We start from the raw sequence: 22991 nt of genomic DNA, 5'->3' as shown, positions 1-22991 counted from the left end.
TGGTGTGGTGTTAATACAAGCTTTGGTTTACCACTGTTCTATAGCTGTGTTATAGTGCGTATTTTATTTATTTATAGAAAAAAGTTTGCGGTAACACCATGTAATAACAATCTCTAAATGAGTTGGGGTGGTTCTGAAAAGAACTGTTGGATTAACTCGACGTTTCGATCAGTATGCTCTGATCGTCTTCTGGAGAATGCTGGACTCTGATGCTGCATGCTGCTTAAATACTGGGCGGTGGATCAGCGGTGATGCATGAAGGCGGGAAATAGAGGCGGGAAGTGAACTCGATGATGCGTGGTGAAACCTAGTGTGGAGCCTTGGGTGGTGTGTGGGGGGTGTGTGCTCACTGAACCGTGTCAGTAGGAACAAGCACAGGGGATAGTGAGGGTGTGGGGCCTAGGTGACTGAGGGTATAGATGACCCAAAGCAGTCTAATGGTTGGGGCCTAGGGGGTGACCGTGGATATAGAAGATCCATTGGTCGGGAGAAGGGGGAGCCAGATGTCGCTGATGTGGAAGCCGATGTCTTGGGGTACGGTGTCATGCTTGTGGATCTCTATGGCCTCTCTGATGCATCTAGGGTGCCACTCCTGGATTGGAGCGATGATTTCTGCTGCTTCCCAGTTCACTCGGTGGTCAGTGATGTGGGAATGCTTGACGATGGCGGATTTATCGAAGTCCCCCCTCCTTACGTGTGTTTGGTGTTCCTTAAGTCTAGTGGGAAGGTTACGCCCGGTTTCCCCGACATAAACTTTACCACATTCGCATGGAATGCGATAGACTCCGGCACGGGTGGAGGGGTCCTTCTTGTCCTTGTGCGATTGGAGAGAGCCATGGAGTTTCTTCGGGGCGGAGTGGTACACCTTGATTCCTGCTTCCTTGAAGATGCGTTGGAGGCGATGAGAGGGGGGACCTAGGTATGGTAAACTAACTGTGGGTGTGTGTGTTTGACCTTGGGTATAGGAGACCCTTTGGTCGGGGGGGACAGGCTTGCTTGTCTTGACTTGCTTGGCGTTGTATCCATTCCGCTGTAGAGAAGTGGTGATGTGCTGCAACTCCTGCTGGAGGCTATCCGGATCACAGATGGTATAAGCCCGTTGAACCAGCGCACGGTTGACTGATGACTTGATAGGTTATTTGTTTTTATAAGAAATTATTCAGTTGAGTTATTGTTTTTGTATGTCCAAATAATTAATGCTAAACTGTTGCTTTGTAATTATTAGTTTTTATTAGAAGGGAACTAAAAAATACTAACAAACTTTTAGACCATAGTACATTGTACATTTGTTTTTGTGTGAATTTGTTGGGAAACAAGACTTAATTCACCTTTCTAGCATAAAATTTGAAAAATACTTCATCAAATTTCAGTAGTTATAGATGATTTTAGTTGAATTTGCCTTACAGTATGTGTGTGTTATAGACACTGGACACTATTGGTAATTGTCAAAGAACAGTCTTCTCACTTGATGTACAATGTATCTCAACATATGCATAGAATAACAAACCTGTGAAAATTTGAGCTCAATTGGTTGTCAAAGTTGCGAGATAATAGTGAAAGGAAAAAACACCCTTGACACATGAAGATGTGCTTTCACGATGCTTAATTTCGAAACCTCAAAGTCTAAGGTTTTTTCGCGAATCATTATTGTGAGTAATTACCAATACTGTCCACTGCCTTTAACTGTGTGTTTGTGTGTCACTGTTTTCAATCTTCAATTAATGTCTTATTCGTTTGTTTGAATACGTTCTAGTGTCGCGAACTGTATTTCTGCATTAAAGAGAGCATGGAAAAGGCAGCCACTCGTCAAAAGAATGGCATCACCGGAGGTAAGTCAGGAGATAAATCTATCAATTGGGGAGAGCTTTTCATTAAACCAACCTAGGGCTTTTATAGCACTTGTAATTTTGCCAAAGCAATTCATTTGTTTTGCGATCACAAATGTTATATTGAAAAAATAATTATTTTATTTTTGTGTGTAACATTTGTGCTTCATAAAACCATAATGGTGAAGTACATGTACATGTAGGCTATGACCTGGGGCCAATTTCAAAGAGCTGCTTAAGCAAAAAATTTGCTTAAGCACGAAAATAGCTTGCTTATTTTACACATGTTACTGGCAAAAATTTCATGCCATATACATTGCTTGTGACTGGTATTTAGCTGTTGTTTACTAAGCATAACAATTGAGTGGAGTCTTAGCCGGTAATCTGATTTTACTAAGCAAGTTTTTTGGGGTTAAGCAACATTTTTTGCTTAAGCAGCTCTATGAAATTGGGCCCTGCATGACATTGGTTCCTTTGACCTGGTCTAGGAGTGAATTGTCCCCATTTGATAGACACACACTTTTCCAACATTTGATACATCTTATTTCAATGTAATCAAATCACCAACAGCTGTCTTGCACAATGATTGACAGAGAATGTGAGCATTTGACTGGTATGACTTTAGTACGGATGTTTTTATCACTGCAGCTGATTGCATTGGGTCCATATCATATATATTTGTGTTTACAATATACACACTTTAAACTGTTGAACATTTATATGAGGTTCTATAATGAGAATGTTTTTGTAATGTTGTAGAGCCAGAGTTAGGGGGAGAGTTTCCCATCCAAGATGTTAAGAGTGGACAGGGTGGCCTGCTGCAGGTTACCATGGAAGGTGTGGGACTTAAGTTTTCACAGTCTAAGGTATGTACTCAAAACAATTATAACTGACTTCTGTGTATAGAAACTCAAACTTCAATTTGTATATATCGGTTGTTATCGCATTTGGATCTGTATGTGTCATGAGGATGGAGAACCTTGCATAATCAAACACCAATAGACGCATGAAACTTATTGGTTTACTTTCTAAACTTGATTGAAACAATGGCAACTAAATAACATCTACGAATATTCAGATGTGAGATTTGCCATCTTTTAAGGATATGTTTTTTAGTGGTATAGTACTTTCCCCCTGATGCATACTTGGTTAATGAGTCTACTGTTAATATTCAAAGCCACATTTCAGAGTCGTGTTCTATGCTTGGCTGCCTCTGATATATGAGTTAAGGGGTACGCCAATTAAAATATCATGTGTTCACTCACGCAGAACAGCTCTGGATCGACTTGTTAGAAATTAAAATGCTATGACCTTGGTCCACCAATACTAAGTGCCAGATTTTTGTAAACTTATAAGAAATTCATTTGGGATACATTTTTTGAATGTATACTTTTTTTTTAAACACTCTGTATATGTCAAAGCATTTATACCCACAGTGGTTTAGTACTTTCATGAAGAATGTCCAGGTGTTTTCCGAAATTGTTTTTGATAGTGCAAAACCATCAATAAATGACAGGCTGCAAGTTGACACCGGTGTAACTCAAGCTGTTTGATGTTCCATTTAACAAAGCAATATTTTTGCCTAAAATGGTCTGCACAATTGCTATGATTGTTGCATAACGTAAGGAAGGGAATCAAATGTGCCACATGACATTGGTTGAAGGTAATTTATTTGTCTAAAGGAGTAGTTTTAATGCATTTTCTTACAAAATAAAATTAAATTCGGCATAGGTAGTTGTTACAATTTTTGTTTTCTTCACAAATACACATAAGTTTCTTAATCTTACAATGGAATGTTCAGTTGTGATAAAGCAAACTGACTGCAAACTGACTGTTCACAAGAGTGACCAACATGCACACCAAACGTCAGATTGAAACCCTAATTGTTGAGTCAAATGTCAGCTTTTATATTTATTAATGACATAAATGACAGAGATCATTCTTGCTGCATCTGTAGTACGATGAGTGATGACTTTAGTACCCATAAAGCTTCACATCAGTTGCCACTCATTGATCATTTATCAGTACAATGGTAGCCAATTGAGATCACAAACTTTAAGGACAAGTGCTTTATTGACATTTACTGATGTAAACCTGTTTAAGAAATGTTTGGAAATGCATTTTCAAGATTCATTTTGTTAATTATTAATATTTGATTACTGTTATTATGATGTAAGTGTGGGGTAATGAGCGGATTATTTTCCCCCTAGCTGTATTAATAATTCTATGATGTATACTACAATCATTGCCACCATCATCAGACAGCACTATGAAGAAAGCAACCAAACATCATTTCAACATCCAGAATATTCAATACATTCCAAGTTGTTATAGAAATGAATGTTGACAATAAGTTGATATTCTGTAGAAACCTTGGCGTTTGATAGTGCTTAGTTTAACCCTGTTGTGTTTTTACTTCTTTGTGCTTACCTGGTCACCAGGAGCTAGAGGTATATTGATCTTATTCTTATTAATCGTCTCCTACCTACCAACTGACACACCACTTACATGTAGTTTGGTTTATTAACCTGTATTACCCTTTGCTGTTTATGGGAATATTCAAAGAGCTTGCTTTACATTTTATAGACAAGTTTCACTTTTAGGCTTTCTGTGAAAAGGGAACACACAGATGTATTACCAGTTACTCTCACCCTCACCAGTTATTTCCTGCATTTGTTTGTTTGTACATTGTTTTGTTTGTTTGTATGTTTGTTTGTTTGTTTGTTTGTTCGTTTCTTTGTTTGTTAGTGTGTGTGTGTGTGTGTGTGTGTGTTTGTTCGTTCGTTCGTTCGTTCGTTAGTTCGTTCGTTCGTTTGTTCAGAGTTTTTTTGTGTGGGGGGGGGGGGGGGTCAGAGGATGTGTGTTTGGGTTTATTTATTATTTTTGGGGGGACAACTATAATCATTCTCTTGTGTGTAGTTGGTTATGTTTTCTGTATTGATTTGGGAGTTATGTTAATAATTCATTGGTCGTGATTATCTTGAAGTTGACATTTTTTGTGATCTCTTTGTGTACAGTCCATTTAAGATTAAATAATCAACTAAAATACATGTCCCTCACAAAGACTGGTGATACATCTTGAAAGGCAAACTGTAATAAATACTGAAATGAAGGTATTTAGTCAATGCGTAGTGGCAGCGTGGTGTGTTGGTTGATTTACACCAGGCAGTGTCTGTAGAATGGTACGTGTAGACTGGTATTGTTATGTGATGTGATATAACCATGTTCCCCACAAACCTTCAAAGACATTTCAATATCATTGCTCTTGAATCTAACCCCTTGTTTGGTCTAATACTTGCTCATGTGCTAATGACAATCACAACATTTGTTGTACAAAGAGGCAACATTTTTATTCCCAAATCAAGACTGAAGGATATGAGATGCAATTTATTTTGGTTTTTACTCGGTACTATGATGTCTTCAAGAATAGTTTTGAGTCCAAGTATGTTACTTACCACTTTGCAGCCAGTACTCTAACAGTAATTAGTGTCTTTCCATTTGACCTCTAGATTTCTGTATTAGAATGTAGAAGCATAGATGCGGTTTGATTGTGTGGTCAAGAAGTGTCTTTACAGTAGTTCCATATGTCTGAAGTAATATTTACCCTTCATTTTAGCGCTGTAAATCCAAGGCATTTACCCGGAGTAAGCCCGGTTCATACTTCATGCGAATGGTACGTGAATTTGACGTCACAACTCTGTTTTCGCTGCGATATTTGCAAGAGAGTTAAGCACAACTCAACTGCTTCAAATTATTTGTTGTGAATTTGTGACATCAACCTTATGAACCGGCTTTAGCGATGACATCCAACTAGAATTATTTACAATTGAATTATAGTTCTCTGAGGTAGGAGAGGTATTCATATCAATACATTTCAATGTTTGGTCTCATTAAGGAGTAAACCATTGACATGATTCACCTCTCATTAAGGAGTTAAACCATTGACATGATTCACCTCTCATTAAGGAGTTAAACCATTGACATGATTCACCTCTCATTAAGGAGTTAAACCATTGACATGATTCACCTCTCATTAAGGAGTTAAACCATTGACATGATTCACCTCTCATTAAGGAGTTAAACCATTGACATGATTCACCTCTCATTAAGGAGTTAAACTATTGACATGATTCACCTCTCATTAAGGAGTTAAACCATTGACATGATTCACCTCTCATTAAGGAGTTAAACCATTGACATGATTCACCTCTCATTAAGGAGTTAAACCATTGACATGATTCACCTCTCATTAAGGAGTTAAACTATTGACATGATTCACCTCTCATTAAGGAGTTAAACTATTGACATGATTCACCTCTCATTAAGGAGTTAAACTATTGACATGATTCACCTCTCATTAAGGAGTTAAACCATTGACATGATTCACCTCTCATTAAGGAGTTAAACTATTGACATGATTCACCTCTCATTAAGGAGTTAAACTATTGACATGATTCACCTCTCATTAAGGAGTTAAACCATTGACATGATTCACCTCTCATTAAGGAGTTAAACCATTGACATGATTCACCTCTCATTAAGGAGTTAAACCATTGACATGATTCACCTCTCATTAAGGAGTTAAACTATTGACATGATTCACCTCTCATTAAGGAGTTAAACTATTGACATGATTCACCTCTCATTAAGGAGTTAAACCATTGACATGATTCACCTCTCATTAAGGAGTTAAACTATTGACATGATTCACCTCTCATTAAGGAGTTAAACCATTGACATGATTCACCTCTCATTAAGGAGTTAAACCATTGACATGATTCACCTCTCATTAAGGAGTTAAACCATTGACATGATTCACCTCTCATTAAGGAGTTAAACTATTGACATGATTCACCTCTCATTAAGGAGTTAAACTATTGACATGATTCACCTCTCATTAAGGAGTTAAACTATTGACATGATTCACCTCTCATTAAGGAGTTAAACCATTGACATGATTCACCTCTCATTAAGGAGTTAAACCATTGACATGATTCACCTCTCATTAAGGAGTTAAACCATTGACATGATTCACCTCTCATTAAGGAGTTAAACCATTGACATGATTCACCTCTCATTAAGGAGTTAAACTATTGACATGATTCACCTCTCATTAAGGAGTTAAACTATTGACATGATTCACCTCTCATTAAGGAGTTAAACCATTGACATGATTCACCTCTCATTAAGGAGTTAAACTATTGACATGATTCACCTCTCATTAAGGAGTTAAACTATTGACATGATTCACCTCTCATTAAGGAGTTAAACCATTGACATGATTCACCTCTCATTAAGGAGTTAAACCATTGACATGATTCACCTCTCATTAAGGAGTTAAACCATTGACATGATTCACCTCTCATTAAGGAGTTAAACCATTGACATGATTCACCTCTCATTAAGGAGTTAAACTATTGACATGATTCACCTCTAATTAAGGAGTTAAACTATTGACATGATTCACCTCTAATTAAGGAGTTAAACCATTGACATGATTCACCTCTAATTAAGGAGTTAAACCATTGACATGATTCACCTCTCATTAAGGAGTTAAACTATTGACATGATTCACCTCTCATTAAGGAGTTAAACTATTGACATGATTCACCTCTCATTAAGGAGTTAAACTATTGACATGATTCACCTCTCATTAAGGAGTTAAACCATTGACATGATTCACCTCTCATTAAGGAGTTAAACCATTGACATGATTCACCTCTCATTAAGGAGTTAAACCATTGACATGATTCACCTCTCATTAAGGAGTTAAACCATTGACATGATTCACCTCTCATTAAGGAGTTAAACCATTGACATGATTCACCTCTCATTAAGGAGTTAAACTATTGACATGATTCACCTCTCATTAAGGAGTTAAACTATTGACATGATTCACCTCTCATTAAGGAGTTAAACCATTGACATGATTCACCTCTCATTAAGGAGTTAAACTATTGACATGATTCACCTCTCATTAAGGAGTTAAACCATTGACATGATTCACCTCTCATTAAGGAGTTAAACCATTGACATGATTCACCTCTCATTAAGGAGTTAAACCATTGACATGATTCACCTCTCATTAAGGAGTTAAACCATTGACATGATTCACCTCTCATTAAGGAGTTAAACCATTGACATGATTCACCTCTCATTAAGGAGTTAAACCATTGACATGATTCACCTCTCATTAAGGAGTTAAACTATTGACATGATTCACCTCTCATTAAGGAGTTAAACCATTGACATGATTCACCTCTCATTAAGGAGTTAAACTATTGACATGATTCACCTCTCATTAAGGAGTTAAACTATTGACATGATTCACCTGTTTATCTTTATCAAACCAAGTTCTCTTAAACAATTTTGTCATTGGTGTATTTTTTACAGTCTTTTTAAATTTCATAGTGGTAATGTAACAAATAATGTTACATATTGGCGTGTCATGGTCGAGTGGATAAGAATACCGGACTCAAGCTCTGGTGTTTCTGATCAGCAGAGTTTTGGTTTGACTCCAAGTCATGACACTTGTGTCCTTAAGCAAGACACTTAACCATTATTGCTTTATTCTTTGGATGGGATGTAAAGGTATAGGTCCTGTGTGTTATGTAATGCACGTACATGTACATGTAAAATAACCCAGAGCACTTATTGTGAAGAGAAAGGGTTTGGCCCGGTGTTCCTGGTCTGATACATTATATTGCGCCACAGCATCTTGTAGGTGCTATAGAGGAATATATATCATACTTCAAAACGTAGCTTCACATTTCTTGCAGAAAAAAAAGGGGTGTGACAAAGCGCTCTACTTTTATAAGAACCCAGTCTTATTAAGTTTATCATCAAAAAAATTCCAATACAAACCCAATGATACTTTGAGTACATAAACACTTGCCTTTTATTATGGAAAGATATAGAATGTGAACATAACTTGTTTCCTTCACTCAATAATTATCACTACAAAAATCAAATGAACATTACATAAACATGGGATGAAGAATCCTCTAAAATTCGACTCAGATAGGCCTAAGACTTCTACATGTATGTCATGTGGACACTGCTTTTACTCATTCATGCACATCAATGGAATAAGATCTCTGCGATTTGACGATTATTTTCTTTGCACACTTTTTCTTTTTTTCTATTAACAATTTGGTTATCAGATAGTAAATTGTTGTTGTTTATAACTCATGTACACTAGTGTATAGCAGTGCCAACACGGTACATGTGTACATGATGATTTGACAATACATGTGCTTCCATTCAACAAATATCTAGGATTTATTCATTGGTGCTTTTCAAAAATAGCACAATAATTTATGTCCTTTCAAAACTTTGGGTTTAAGGGGCCTGCCCAAGGTTCAAACATATTCAAGGTCCCAAGTTTGTCTTCTTCATCTGATATTTTGATTAATCATAATTGATCACATCAGATTATATTTCCCATCATTATTTAGATGAGTTATAACCCATTCTGCACACAAATCAACCCTTATAAATTAAAGTCATGGTTAGTCGAAGGCCATTCATTATAGTTACTCCATTTATGGTCTTTTTACTTATATTAATGACTTTTAAAGACCTGCTTGAAGGAAAGTGTCAAATCATGAACTTTGCTGAGTTTCATTTAAAATATTTTCAGTCAATAAGGAAATCAAGTCATATGACTATGATCAGATTTTAATTTTAATCGTGAAAAACTGCGTTAATACGTAATCACTCATGTTACATCATAGTTGGGAGCTCCAATTTGTATAGTCGCTTTATTGCAGCGTGGAGGTATAACAAAGCAAACTCCCGGACATGACGTCAAAGCGTTGTCATTTTGACCCGGGCCTGATTTTTTAATCGATAATTCTGAACAATTTTGACGCAGGCCATTTTGATGCGGGCCTGATTTTTTAATCAACAATTCTGAAAAATTCAGAAGTGTAGACAAATCAAAATTACATTTAAATGGCAAACAAACTCATTATAACCAAGGTAAAACAGCATAAACATAGTATAAACATTCCGCTCAAGTAGCTGTTTAAGCAAATGACAAGTTCTAGTGCCCCATCAGGGTTTGTTCATTACAACTTTTTATCAGCGATATATTTGAATCAAACTTGTTTTTGTTGTGTGCACATATTGTGGTGTATTTTTGCATTAAGTTAAATTGTTTGTTTGAATTGCAGTGCTGCTTGCCTTTGATTGGCCAGACCATAGTAGTATCCAAAGTGCATGGTGCTAGGGGCTAGTTACAAAAGAGATTTCCTTTTATTATGAACGTATGCTACATACAATTGCCTTTTGGGCAAATTTGCTTCCCTAGGATACAACCTTGCTGTAAATCTTGATACCCATTCCCCATCAAGAATTATGAAGAAGGCGTTTGGGTTCGGAGAATTGTTAGTTTTGTATTGACAGTGACATGTGTTAATGTGGGAGTCTCTGAACACACTGAACAATTCAACTATTGTCCGTAAGACTATGCTGTTATTAAAGATTTATACCCAAAATGTAAGCATTTAGCTCAAAAATTCAGTTAAGAAAGAATTGTAACTTCCCTTAAAAAATGCCAACGTGTTAACCCTGAGGATGTTGTTATATTACCTCACTGTACTGGCTTTTGATGAGCAGTAAAGAATCACATATGGTGTATGGTTGTCTGTCTGCCAGATATATTAAGTATCAGTTAAGTTATCTACTAACCATAATAAATTGCATTGATCTAGCCCTTAATGACAAACTGGGAAGGTTACTCCAACTGATTAGAGCAATGTTTTGAAATGACTTGAATCCACATTAAAACCCAACCCATGTCTTTAATCATATATGAACTGCTCACACCCTATCTCCCTTGTGCTTCTTTATGTTGCTTTATTCTTTAGTTTTATTTGGATGAGTATTGTGTTTATGTGCATACATGTTGAAAGTGGTGATGTTTTTGTTTTTATTTTCATCAAATTGCATGATAACAAGTTATAATCCTTTAGATATGTTGTAATGAGGACTGATGACTTGTAACAAGTTGAGTGCTCATTACAAAAGAACTAAAGGAAATTGGTTGATTTGGATTTAGGCAGAGAATAAGTAGTAAGCAAGTAGCAGCCATTTGAAAATAATCTTTAAACAGATAACCTTGCTACATCATGCAAATCTTACTTGGGAGTTGGTTAAGTAACCCGTTTGTAGGAATTACCTATTGACCCCTTGCACGCATATCACACATGATGACTGTGCCAGGCTCACCATTTTGGTGGGCAATACATGTAGGTTGACATGTAAACGCTGCATTGCCTAAAAGCGCACTTCACTGAATAACGCACAGTGACATTGCCCACCAAAGTGGCCAACCAAGATTATTCTGATGATGATGTCAGGTGAATTGGGTCAATATTTGCCATTTGTACAAAACAAGGATGGTAACTGGTGGCAAAAATGGTAGCAACTACTCAATACATACTCTGCAAATTACTCCATTATAACATACAACCCATCACCCTATATTTTCAACTTCATGTCGGTTTTAGGCAGTGTTCGGTTTTAGGCAGTGGACACTATTGGTAATTACTCAAAATAATTATTAGCATGAAACCTTACTTGGTGACGAGTAATGGGGAGAGGTTGATAGTATAAAACATTGTGAGAAACGGCTCCCTCTGAATGGACGTAGTTTTCAAGAAAGAAGTAATTTTCCACAAATTTAATTTCGAGACTTCAAGTTTAGAATTTGAGGTCTCGAAATCAAGCATACAAAAAGGTGTTTTTTTCTTTCATTACTATCTCGCAACTTCGACGACCGATTGAGCTCAAATTTTCACAGGTTGGTTATTTTATGTATATGTTGAGATACACCAAGTGAGAAGATTGGTCTTTGACACTTACCAATATTATCTAGTGTCTTTAAACAAAATTTCATTGCCCAGCCTTGGTATAATTTGATTGGAGCATCTTGAGTTACTGTGTTCCTATTGCTACCACAATGAAACCCTTACTTGACAAAGGAAAGACAACCAAGAATCATATATTAAGTAACAAGATTTCATGTGTGGTACCAACCATGATTTGGCATTCACCGTGGAAAGACAACCAAGGATCATTTATTAAGTAACAAGATTTTATGTGTGGTACCAACCATGATTTGGCATTCACCGTGGAAAGACAACCAAGGATCATTTATTAAGTAACAAGATTTTATGTGTGGTACCAACCATGATTTGGCATTCACCGTGGAAAGACAACCAAGGATCATATATTAAGTAACAAGATTTTATGTGTGGTACCAACCATGATTTGGCATTCACCGTGGAAAGACAACCAAGGATCATATATTAAGTAACAAGATTTTATGTGTGGTACCAACCATGATTTGGCATTCACCGTGGAAAGACAACCAAGGATCATTTATTAAGTAACAAGATTTTATGTGTGGTACCAACCATGATTTGGCATTCACCGTGGAAAGACAACCAAGAATCATATATAAAGTAACAAGATTTTATGTGTGGTACCAACCATGATTTGGCATTCACCGTGGAAAGACAACCAAGGATCATATATTAAGTAACAAGATTTTATGTGTGGTACCAACCATGATTTGGCATTCACCGTGGAAAGACAACCAAGGATCATTTATTAAGTAACAAGATTTTATGTGTGGTACCAACCATGATTTGGCATTCACCGTGGAAAGACAACCAAGGATCATATTATATAAAGTAACAAGATTTTATGGGTGGTACCTACCATGATTTGGCATTCACCGTGGAAAGACAACCAAGGATCATTTATTAAGTAACAAGATTTTATGTGTGGTACCAACCATGATTTGGCATTCACCGTGGAAAGACAACCAAGGATCATATATTAAGTAACAAGATTTTATGTGTGGTACCAACCATGATTTGGCATTCACCGTGGAAAGACAACCAAGGATCATATATTAAGTAACAAGATTTTATGTGTGGTACCAACCATGATTTGGCATTCACCGTGGAAAGACAACCAAGGATCATTTATTAAGTAACAAGATTTCATGTGTGGTACCAACCATGATTTGGCATTCACCGTGGAAAGACAACCAAGGATCATTTATTAAGTAACAAGATTTCATGTGTGGTACCAACCATGATTTGGCATTCACCGTGGAAAGACAACCAAGGATCATATATTAAGTAACAAGATTTTATGTGTGGTACCAACCATGATTTGGCATTCACCGTGGAAAGACAACCAAGGATCATTTATTAAGTAACAAGATTTTATGTGTGGTACCAACCATGATTTGGCATTCACCGTGGAAAGACAACCAAGGATCATTTATTAAGTAACAAGATTTTATGTGTGGTACCAACCATGATTTGGCATTCACCGTGGAAAGACAACCAAGGATCATTTATTAAGTAACAAGATTTTATGTGTGGTACCAACCATGATTTGGCATTCACCGTGGAAAGACAACCAAGGATCATATATTAAGTAACAAGATTTTATGTGTGGTACCAACCATGATTTGGCATTCACCGTGGAAAGACAACCAAGGATCATTTATTAAGTAACAAGATTTTATGTGTGGTACCAACCATGATTTGGCATTCACCGTGGAAAGGCATAATACTCTTCTTACTTTTGTCCAAGTTTTTATTTTTGTTACCCTTGGGAAAAATTAGAATTATGTTTTATTAATAAGGCCTGAAAAGTCTTTACAGACTCCGGACACTATTGGTAACTTTCAAAGACCAGTCTCATCACTTGGTGCATCTCAACATATGCATAAAATAACAAACCTGTAAAAATTTGAGCTCAATTGGTTGTCGAAGTTGCGAGATAATAATGAAAGAAAAAACACCCATGTTACACAAAGTTGTGTGCATTCAGATGCTTGATTTCGTGACCTCAAATTCTAAATCTGAGGTCTCAAAATCAAATTCATGTAAAATAACTTATTTCTCGAAAACTACGTTACTTCAGAAGTAGCCGTTTCTCACAATGTTTTATACTATCAACAGCTCTCCATTACTTGTAACCAAGTAATTTTTTATGCTAATTTTGGGGGGGGATTAGTTACCAATAGTGTCCACTGCCTTTAAGAGCCTACATCTTGTTAACATGTAGATCAGCCCTGGTTTTCCACCAAAAGTATATTGAAAACTTGAGTTTGGAAGTTAATGTGTTCTTTCCCCAAACTCTGATGTATGTTACATTTGAGAGATTGGGCTCAGTGTTTCTGTTATGTTGTACCAGTAGTGTTTGCCATAGCACCAAGTTACCCTCCCGCGATGGTAGACATGCTAGTTGTTTCATTGCTTTACCATTTCACCTGATTGGAGCACTTGAAGGCACAGGTGTGTCATCACACTTGTTACATTAGAAATGTTGGCTGGTAGTATTTCCAATCTTTAAACCTCAAACAACATACCAAACAGACCAACCCTTAATTGCTTTAAGATGTAACCGGAAACTCAACTTTTGTCCTTGTGTAATACAAGCATTTTGATGATCTGATACTGCCCTGACTATGTTTTAAATAAGTATTAAGAAAATAAGTATTCCCCAAACACAAAAGGCCTACCTTCTACAGCTTAAATTTTGAAGGATTTGTGTTCTGTGTCCTTTATCAATAATGCCTCTAAATGGCCTTAGCTTGCACCATAGAGCATGAGAATGCAAACTTTTCCAGGGCCTTTCAGCGGGCCAGGACCTCTCCCTGCAAAGGCTACGCGCTTGCATGCTCCATTTGTGACACATCTGGCCCCCCTGAAATTTTGGTCTGGATCGGCCCTGCCTCTTGTTTGGCCTTTTTCTGAAGTGCCCCCCCCCCCCCCCCCGGAAAAAGTTGTGCCCCCCCCCCTAAACATTTACCCTAGTAATGCTGCATATATTAGGATACACCGAGTGAGAATACTGGTCTTTGACAATTACCAAAGTGTCCAGTGCCTTTAAGCATCCTGCTCACTATAACGCCCTGTTAATTAGAAATCAATCATGTCACAAAGTTTGAATCTTCAAAACTCACCTCAAGACTAAATTGGGAGATTCAACTTTCTGTAGGGTCCATTTGTGAATACGGTGGCCTCTGAGATGCGATTTGTACCTACTGTCACTCCCACATGCTAAACATTCATATTCAATTGTCTTGATGAAATTATCAGTACTCAGTTTAAACTTTCATTGGTGACTTTTATTGCATGTTTCTCAATCATGTTGCCTATAAATCATATTAATAAATACCTTGGACGGTTTCAAGTCTCTGATTGGTCAAAACCCGGTCACATGTGGGAGTGTTAGCGGTGGTATAAAGACCGGCTTTGGAAAATAGCGAATAAGTGGCCACCAAATCAGCATACATTGTGTAAACCTTGCGCGTTGCACTGTATTGCACGCTTATTTATATCCCTGTTAGTTTCATTGCAACTGCGCACTTATGCGTACGCGCGCTGAAAATGTATCAATTTTGAGTGCATGCGTGTAACAAGTGCGCACGTATAAACTGACGCCGAGCTCATGCGTGCGTTTTAATGCACAAGGAACAGCTACCGTCCAATTATTTGCCTCCTTTGAACCCAGTGAAGGCGCTGAACAGATCATTATTTAAAAGAGTCACTGGTCTCAAAGATCAGTAATGTGATTAACGCACGAAAGAGATGGGAACCATGAAAAGCTCAAATATGGCCCCTGAACATGTCTGGAAGTACCGCCGAGAGAAAATTCTCAAAATTTGGACAATTTTAGCCGTTTAATTCGCTAAAAAGGTATTTATTAATGGGAATAACAGTGTTCGTACCCGGTCTTCACTGCGTGGTAATGACCTTGGTTGGTGGCTGGCGCTGTTAACAGACCGAGCCGGAGGCGAGGACCTGGTCATTACCACGCAGTGAAGACCGGGTACTCGCACTGTTATTCCCTTAGTAATATTGACAAAACAGATGTATAACCCAACCTTCGAAACATTTTTTATAATTTTTACTGCTGCTCACCACATTAATGCTCTGTTATTTAAGATAGATTTATCTGTATACAAATTGATAACATATTGATAAAGTGTGACTCGTCACACATCTTTGTCATCAGAAGTTGTTTTTTTAGATTTTGAACTTCAAATAATGTACAAAGAATATAGTGAAATTTCACACTAACTTGAGAGTAAACAAGCAGAATACACATTGTACAGCATTTCTGAAACATTTGAGACACTATTTACTCTGTTGCACCTACCGAGACACATACGTAAAATACATGCAGCTGCTCCGCCACACAAACAACGTATTGCACTATGCGCTGTGCTTAAACAGGGTGTTCAGCAGAAAATAGAGGCTTTGCTTGCTTACCGCTTTAAAGCCATTGGACACTTTGGGTAAACAGTATTGTCCAAGGCCCACACTTCGTAATTCACAACTTCTATAATTAAGAAACAAACCTGTGAAAATTTAGGCTCAATCGGTCATCTAAGTCTGGAGAAAATACTGAGAAAACCCACCCTTGTTTCCGCACGTTTCGCTGTGTCATGACATGTGTTTAGAATACATGTAAATCCGGAATTCTTGATATAGAGAATTTATATTGTTTTAATGTTTTCTCAAAAAGTAAAGCATTTCATGGAAGAATATTTTTAGAGAAGTCTTTCACCATTACCTTCTAATCTGTGAACTTTTTTTTCTGTACCGAAAGTGTCCAATGGCCTTAAGCAAAAAACCTTGCTTAAGCAAGCAAAGGCTATGAAATAAAAAAAATTGCTATCCCCCGTTTAACACAAATTGACTGGAGCTCTATGAAATTAAGCAAGACACTTCCATTATTGTTTTGTCCTTCAGATGTAAGCCATAATATGGAGTTAATGCACAAGGGATAGGTTTCCTTGCAGTGTTTGTTGAATCCGCCACAGCACATTGTAAACCGTTAAAAGGTGCCGAAGAAATGGGTCTCACTATTCAAAACATAGCTCCACTTACAGACAGAGAAGTCCTGAACACTTGTATGAACCCAAAGGGTGCCAATACTGAGTGAATTAACAACAAGGAAAGTCTGTAGTGGTGTTGTGAAGGAATACTGACCACTGTATTAGGTCAGTCTGTAGGTTGATGTGAAGGAATACTGACCACTGTATTAGGTCAGTCTGTAGGTTGTTGCGAAGGAATACTGACCACTGTATTTGGTCAGTCTGTAGGTTGTTGTGAAGGAATACTGACCACTGTATTAGGTCAGTCTGTAGGTTGATGTAAAGGAATACTGACCACTGTTTTAGGTCAGTCTGTATGTTGTTGTTAAGGAATACTGACCACTGTATTAGGTCAGTCTGTTGGTTGTTGCAAAGGAATACTGACCACTGTATTAGGTCAGTCTGTATGTTGTTGTGAAGGAATACCGACCACTGTATTTGGTCAGTCTGTAGGTTGTTGCAAAGAAATACTTACCACTGTATTAGGTCAGTCTGTATGTTGTTGTGAAGGAATACTGACCACTGTATTAGGTCAGTCTGTATGTTGTTGTGAAGGCATACTGACCACTGTATTAGGTCAGTCTGTTGGTTGTTGCAAAGGAATACTGACCACTGTATTAGGTCAGTCTGTAGGTTGTTGTGAAGGAATACTGACCACTGTATTAGGTCAGTCTGTAGTGGTTTTGTGAAGGAATACTGACCACTGTATTTGGTCAGTCTGTAGTGGTGTTGCAAAGGAATACTGACCACTGTTACATGACAGAGAAGTCCTGAACACTTGTATGAACCCAAAGGGTGCCAATACTGAGTGAATTAACAACAAGGAAAGTCTGTAGTGGTGTTGTGAAGGAATACTGACCACTGTATTAGGTCAGTCTGTAGGTTGATGTGAAGGAATACTGACCACTGTATTAGGTCAGTCTGTAGGTTGTTGTGAAGGAATACTGACCACTGTATTAGGTCAGTCTGTAGGTTGATGTAAAGGAATACTGACCACTGTTTTAGGTCAGTCTGTATGTTGTTGTTAAGGAATACTGACCACTGTATTAGGTCAGTCTGGTGGTTGTTGCAAAGGAATACTGATCACTGTATTAGGTCAGTCTGTTGGTTGTTGCAAAGGAATACTGACCACTGTATTAGGTCAGTCTGTTGGTTGTTGCAAAGGAATACTGACCACTGTATTAGGTCAGTCTGTTGGTTGTTGCAAAGGAATACTGACCACTGTATTAGGTCAGTCTGTTGGTTGTTGCAAAGGAATACTGACCACTGTATTAGGTCAGTTTGTTGGTTGTTGCAAAGGAATACTGACCACTGTATTGGGTCAGTCTGTTGGTTGTTGCAAAGGAATACTGACCACTCTATTAGGTCAGTCTGTTGGTTGTTGCAAAGGACTACTGACCACTGTATTAGGTCAGTCTGTTGGTTGTTGTGAAGGAATACTGACCACTGTATTAGGTCAGTCTGTTGGTTGTTGCAAAGGAATACTGACCACTGTTTAGGTCAGTCTGTAGGTTGTTGTGAAGGAATACTGATCACTGTGTTAGGTTAGTCGGTTGGTTGTTGTGAAGGAATACTGACCACTGTATTAAGTCAGTCTGTAGGTTGTTGTGAAGGAATACTGACCACTGTATTAGGTCAGTCTGTAGTGGTGTTGTGAAGGAATACTGACCACTGTATTTGGTCAGTCTGTAGTGGTGTTGCAAAGGAATACTGACCACTGTATTAGGTCAGTATGTTGGTTGTTGCAAAGGAATACTGATCACTGTATTAGGTCAGTCTGTTGGTTGTTGCAAAGGAATACTGACCACTGTATTAGGTCAGTCTGTTGGTTGTTGTGAAGGAATACTGACCACTGTATCAGGTCAGTCTGTTGGTTGTTGCAAAGGAATACTGACCACTGTATTAGGTCAGTCTGTAGGTTGATGTAAAGGAATACTGACCAATGTATTAGGTCAGTCTGTTGGTTGTTGCAAAGGAATACTGACCACTGTATTAGGTCAGTCTGTTGGTTGTTGCAAAGGAATACTGACCACTGTATTAGGTCAGTCTGTTGGTTGTTGCAAAGGAATACTGACCACTGTATTAGGTCAGTCTGTTGGTTGTGAAGGAATACTGACCAGTGTATTAGGTCAGTCTGTTGGTTGTTGCAAAGGAATACTGACCACTGTATTAGGTCAGTCTGTTGGTTGTTGTGAAGGAATACTGACCACTGTATTAGGTCAGTCTGTTGGTTGTTGTGAAGGAATACTGACCACTGTATCAGGTCAGTCTGTTGGTTGTTGCAAAGGAATACTGACCACTGTATTAGGTCAGTCTGTAGGTTGATGTAAAGGAATACTGACCAATGTATTAGGTCAGTCTGTTGGTTGTTGCAAAGGAATACTGACCACTGTATTAGGTCAGTCTGTTGGTTGTTGCAAAGGAATACTGACCACTGTATTAGGTCAGTCTGTTGGTTGTTGCAAAGGAATACTGACCACTGTATTAGGTCAGTCTGTTGGTTGTGAAGGAATACTGACCAGTGTATGAGGTTATGCATGAATACCTTGTAGTTTACCCACTATTCTTACTTTAAATGCTGGTGTCATTTTCTGATCGATTCACACAGGGTGCTCTTGTTAGTCTCTTTTACTTGGATACCATTTGGCTCATCATTTCTAGATTGTGAATTTATGATCCAAGATGAACAGAAAGTTGTACATAGGTAGCTCCCAGTAGCAGCAGGTCTATATTTCTAGTTGCAGCTTACAGCGCATTTTGCAAAGGGCATATGCTAACTTGCAACATGTTCTTGCTAGCAGACGGGTGAAACAATGCAATTACCTTGTTTACTTAGGATACATATTTGGTTTGCCAAATGTAGTTGTGTTTGCAATAGATTTTATGCTAAAATGCTTCACGAGATTTTGCCAGGGAAGAAGTTTCTAAAGCAAGTGGTCCTCAGCTATTTTTGTATCTTCTATCTCTCTTGCAGATAAACGATGCTAAAGAGCATGATACCTTTCCAATCTTATTAGCTTTTAGTAGCAAATGAGTGGGCCAGCAAGTCTAGTCCATTATCAATGTAAACATGATTGTTTAGGAAATAAATTCAACACAAGTTCATCCAAAGCAGCTTTTTTAATTTCCAGTTGTTTGTACAATGCTAATGATGGGACTGATCTACTCCATAAACCCCTTGCAATACGCCTTATATTGATATAGAAAGATGCAAGTTATCATAAACAACACATCTTTTGCTGCCAGGCAAACCCTGAAACCAACTCTTTCACTGAGCGCAAGTTCTCATGGAATCATACCATGTGGTCTTACTGATGGAAAACTAAGTTGTTGTTTTTCTTTGATTCTCTTTAGTGGTTTATTGAGCTGAAGGATATCAAAGAGTACAAGACGAAGAAAGATATCTTCATGTTGGCTGAATATGGTAAGTACAGGCAATAGAGAGGTTTCGCAGATAAAGATACGGATATGATAACCTTATCCGTTCTTGTCAGCCTCGTGTTGGATTTTGTTTCATCTTAGGACATTTCATCCTCGGCAGTCAAAAGAAGATGTCCACCTGAAGACAGCATCATAATGCTCTGATCAGGCTTTGATATCTTTGTAACTTTTGTCTCCAGAAGTAATCAGAGCATACTATTATCGGAAAACCTTTCCGTATTGTGACCCACTCTGTGAAAATGAGTCCGAGATTAAGGGACAGTTCAATGTGGAAAATATAATTATTCCCCCCCCCCACTTGTTTGCATGGTAAACTTTCAGAACACTTATTTTAAGGCAATAAAGCTATGAATACAGTAGTTTTGTGATCATACTTACATGTATGTCTTATTTGTATCCCTTTGTTGCGAAATGGTAGTTTAAAACAGCACTTACTTTTAATTTGTTAAACAAAAAAATCGTTATTGGCTAATTTCAAACGGGAGTAACTCAGCAACGCGATACACCCAATTATTACAGAGCGGGTCACATTTTTGTTATTCTTGTCAACAAATCTTTACTGTCACATGAAGTTCACATCCATTTGCAATTATCTTACCTGGTTAGGAGTGTCACATGAAGTTCACATCCATTTGCAATTATCTTACCTGGTTAGGAGTGTCACATGAAGTTCACATCCATTTGCAACTATCTTACCTGGTTAGGAGTGTCACATGAAGTTCACATCCATTTGCAATTATCTTACCTGGTTAGGAGTGTCACATGAAGTTCACATCCATTTGCAATTATCTTACCTGGTTAGGAGTGTCACATGAAGTTCACATCCATTTGCAATTATCTTACCTGGTTAGGAGAAAAAGCTGTACAATGATTTTCTTTTGAATAGAATAAAAGGTCTGTGTAGAGTTGGGGAGAATTCTTGTTTTCATTGTGGATGTTAAAGGGTCTCTGTACTTTTTGTGACAAAAAACACAATGTCTACAGATTTACACTCAACTTACACAGTTTGAAGATAATGATAGTAGAAAACTTCCCTGATAATATTAGTTGCTGAGGTGCTGTAGTTTTTGATAAATGAGTTAAACAATGTCATGAATATAATTTTCGTCTCAGTGATCATGAGACGAAAAATTTATTTTAGCATGTAAAAACATATTTGCATGACATTGTTTTACTCATTTCTCAAAAACTACAGCACTTCAGCAACTAATTTTTTCAGGGAAGCTTTCGACTATCATTATCTTCATACTGTGTAAGTTTAATGTAAATCTGTGGACATTGTGTTTGGGATACAACAAGTACCCCAATCCTTTAAGTGAAGAAATAAAGGCATGATTGTCTTGGAGTAAAACATTGGGTTTGATTCTGCATCATAATAATAATAATAATAATAATAATAATAATAATAATAATAATAATAATAATAACCAATTCTTATATAGCCCATTTTACAATAATCGTATCAATGCGCTTTACATTGATGTAAGCAGTTAGCGCTCACTGATGTGTTGGTTTATTAATTTTTGTTGGTTAATAAATTCTGAGGTTTGTGTTTAATTCTCTCCCTTTTTGTTTTGTATCACAGACCCAAAGCAGAAGAGCACTGTTCGCCACAAGTTCCAGTCTAACATGGCGCATGACATTGGTTACGCTATGCTGTGTGTGTTTTCCTACATAGCAGCTGCCAAGAGTGCCGACAGCTACACACGCAAAGAGTTAGAAGCAAGAATGGCTGGCAGAAGGCGCCAATTTCTCCACTCTCCTTAAGAAAGAAAACACAATATTGGAGAATCTACAAATAGATCAATATCTTTAGAAAAACAAAAACTTTGTTTGTTTTCGTTTGATAAGCCCTTGTATGTTTCCAAACTGTGCATTGGTGACATTGTGTAGAATACATGAGCCCATTATAGCATTACTCCTGCCTGTATTGTATATCTATTAATGTGAATAGTACTGATAGGTCAGTGAGTAGGAGCATGGAAGGAGGGTGGCAGAATCAATGTCTTTTCATCGCTAGTGGTCATTACATATTGTTGCCCAATTTTGTCTTTGTATCTAAGCAGTTTTTATTACGACGCATCCTGGATTGGTGTTTAAGCCAACACTCACACAAGGCTTGCTCTAAAGATGTTTACAATATAAGCTATGATGACTCTAAACTGGATGACAAGTCGTTAGGCGCTGCCTACAAGTAGTTAGGCACTGCCTATTTGTCTGCCGTTCATGCAACAGTCACAGTGCGATGTTACACATGCAACAGTCGTTACTACACACCGCGCTTAACAATTACCGTCTTGACTTCAAGACTATGATGACTCCAGCATTTGGAACTTGATAATTGCACTTTAAAACACACTGCATGAAAACACCACCCGAACAAAGATCTGCTAATAAGTTGGTAGAGCGCTGGTGTCAGATGCAATCGTGTCCACCAGGCGATGCTGTCCGCTCCAGACACTTTTGCATAGTATGCAATCGTGTCCGTGGCTATGCAAAACCGTAGGACGTACCTGTATACATGTATGTGTGTCAATGTACATGTGTGTGCATAAGCTACCGAACCTGCATGCACTGACTGATGTGTGCACATGCAGCATGGAGATTCACATTGCAAAATTCTTTGCTTGATTTCACGGCTGTCAAAAAAATAGTGACACATTCTTAAACTGTCGGTTAAAACCTTGCAGGGTCGTGGCTGTCAGCTCGGGCCTTAACGCAAAGCCACGGCTCTGGCAGTTTTAAACAACAGTTTAAGAAATTGCGCTACCCTTTTATTCCCTTATTCAAAACCAGCCGGCGGA

At 37.7% G+C, this 22991-nt stretch overlaps 1 protein-coding gene across 9 annotated transcripts in view; it reads left to right on the top strand.

Annotated features, from left to right (window-relative positions):
- Positions 1 to 22429, top strand: part of LOC117305120 (MAP kinase-activating death domain protein-like) — a 90842-nt gene extending 68413 nt beyond the window's left edge. For 8 of the 9 annotated variants that reach the window (XM_033789883.1, XM_033789882.1, XM_033789886.1 and 5 more), the window contains 5 exons: positions 1754 to 1829; positions 2586 to 2692; positions 4268 to 4276; positions 20101 to 20170; positions 21773 to 22429. In XM_033789883.1, the coding sequence (XP_033645774.1) occupies positions 1754 to 1829; positions 2586 to 2692; positions 4268 to 4276; positions 20101 to 20170; positions 21773 to 21954 (444 nt within the window). In that variant the 3' untranslated portion in view covers positions 21955 to 22429. The remainder of the gene's footprint in view (positions 1 to 1753; positions 1830 to 2585; positions 2693 to 4267; positions 4277 to 20100; positions 20171 to 21772) is intronic. The other variant, XM_033789880.1, reaches the window with a different exon arrangement.
- The last annotated feature ends 562 nt before the right edge of the window (positions 22430 to 22991 follow it).

Source organism: Asterias rubens, chromosome 22 (genome assembly GCF_902459465.1).
Source record: "Asterias rubens chromosome 22, eAstRub1.3, whole genome shotgun sequence".
Lineage (NCBI taxonomy): Eukaryota > Metazoa > Echinodermata > Asteroidea > Forcipulatida > Asteriidae > Asterias > Asterias rubens.
Note: the sequence above shows the minus strand (reverse complement) of the source record. Positions and strands in the feature narration are given on the sequence as shown.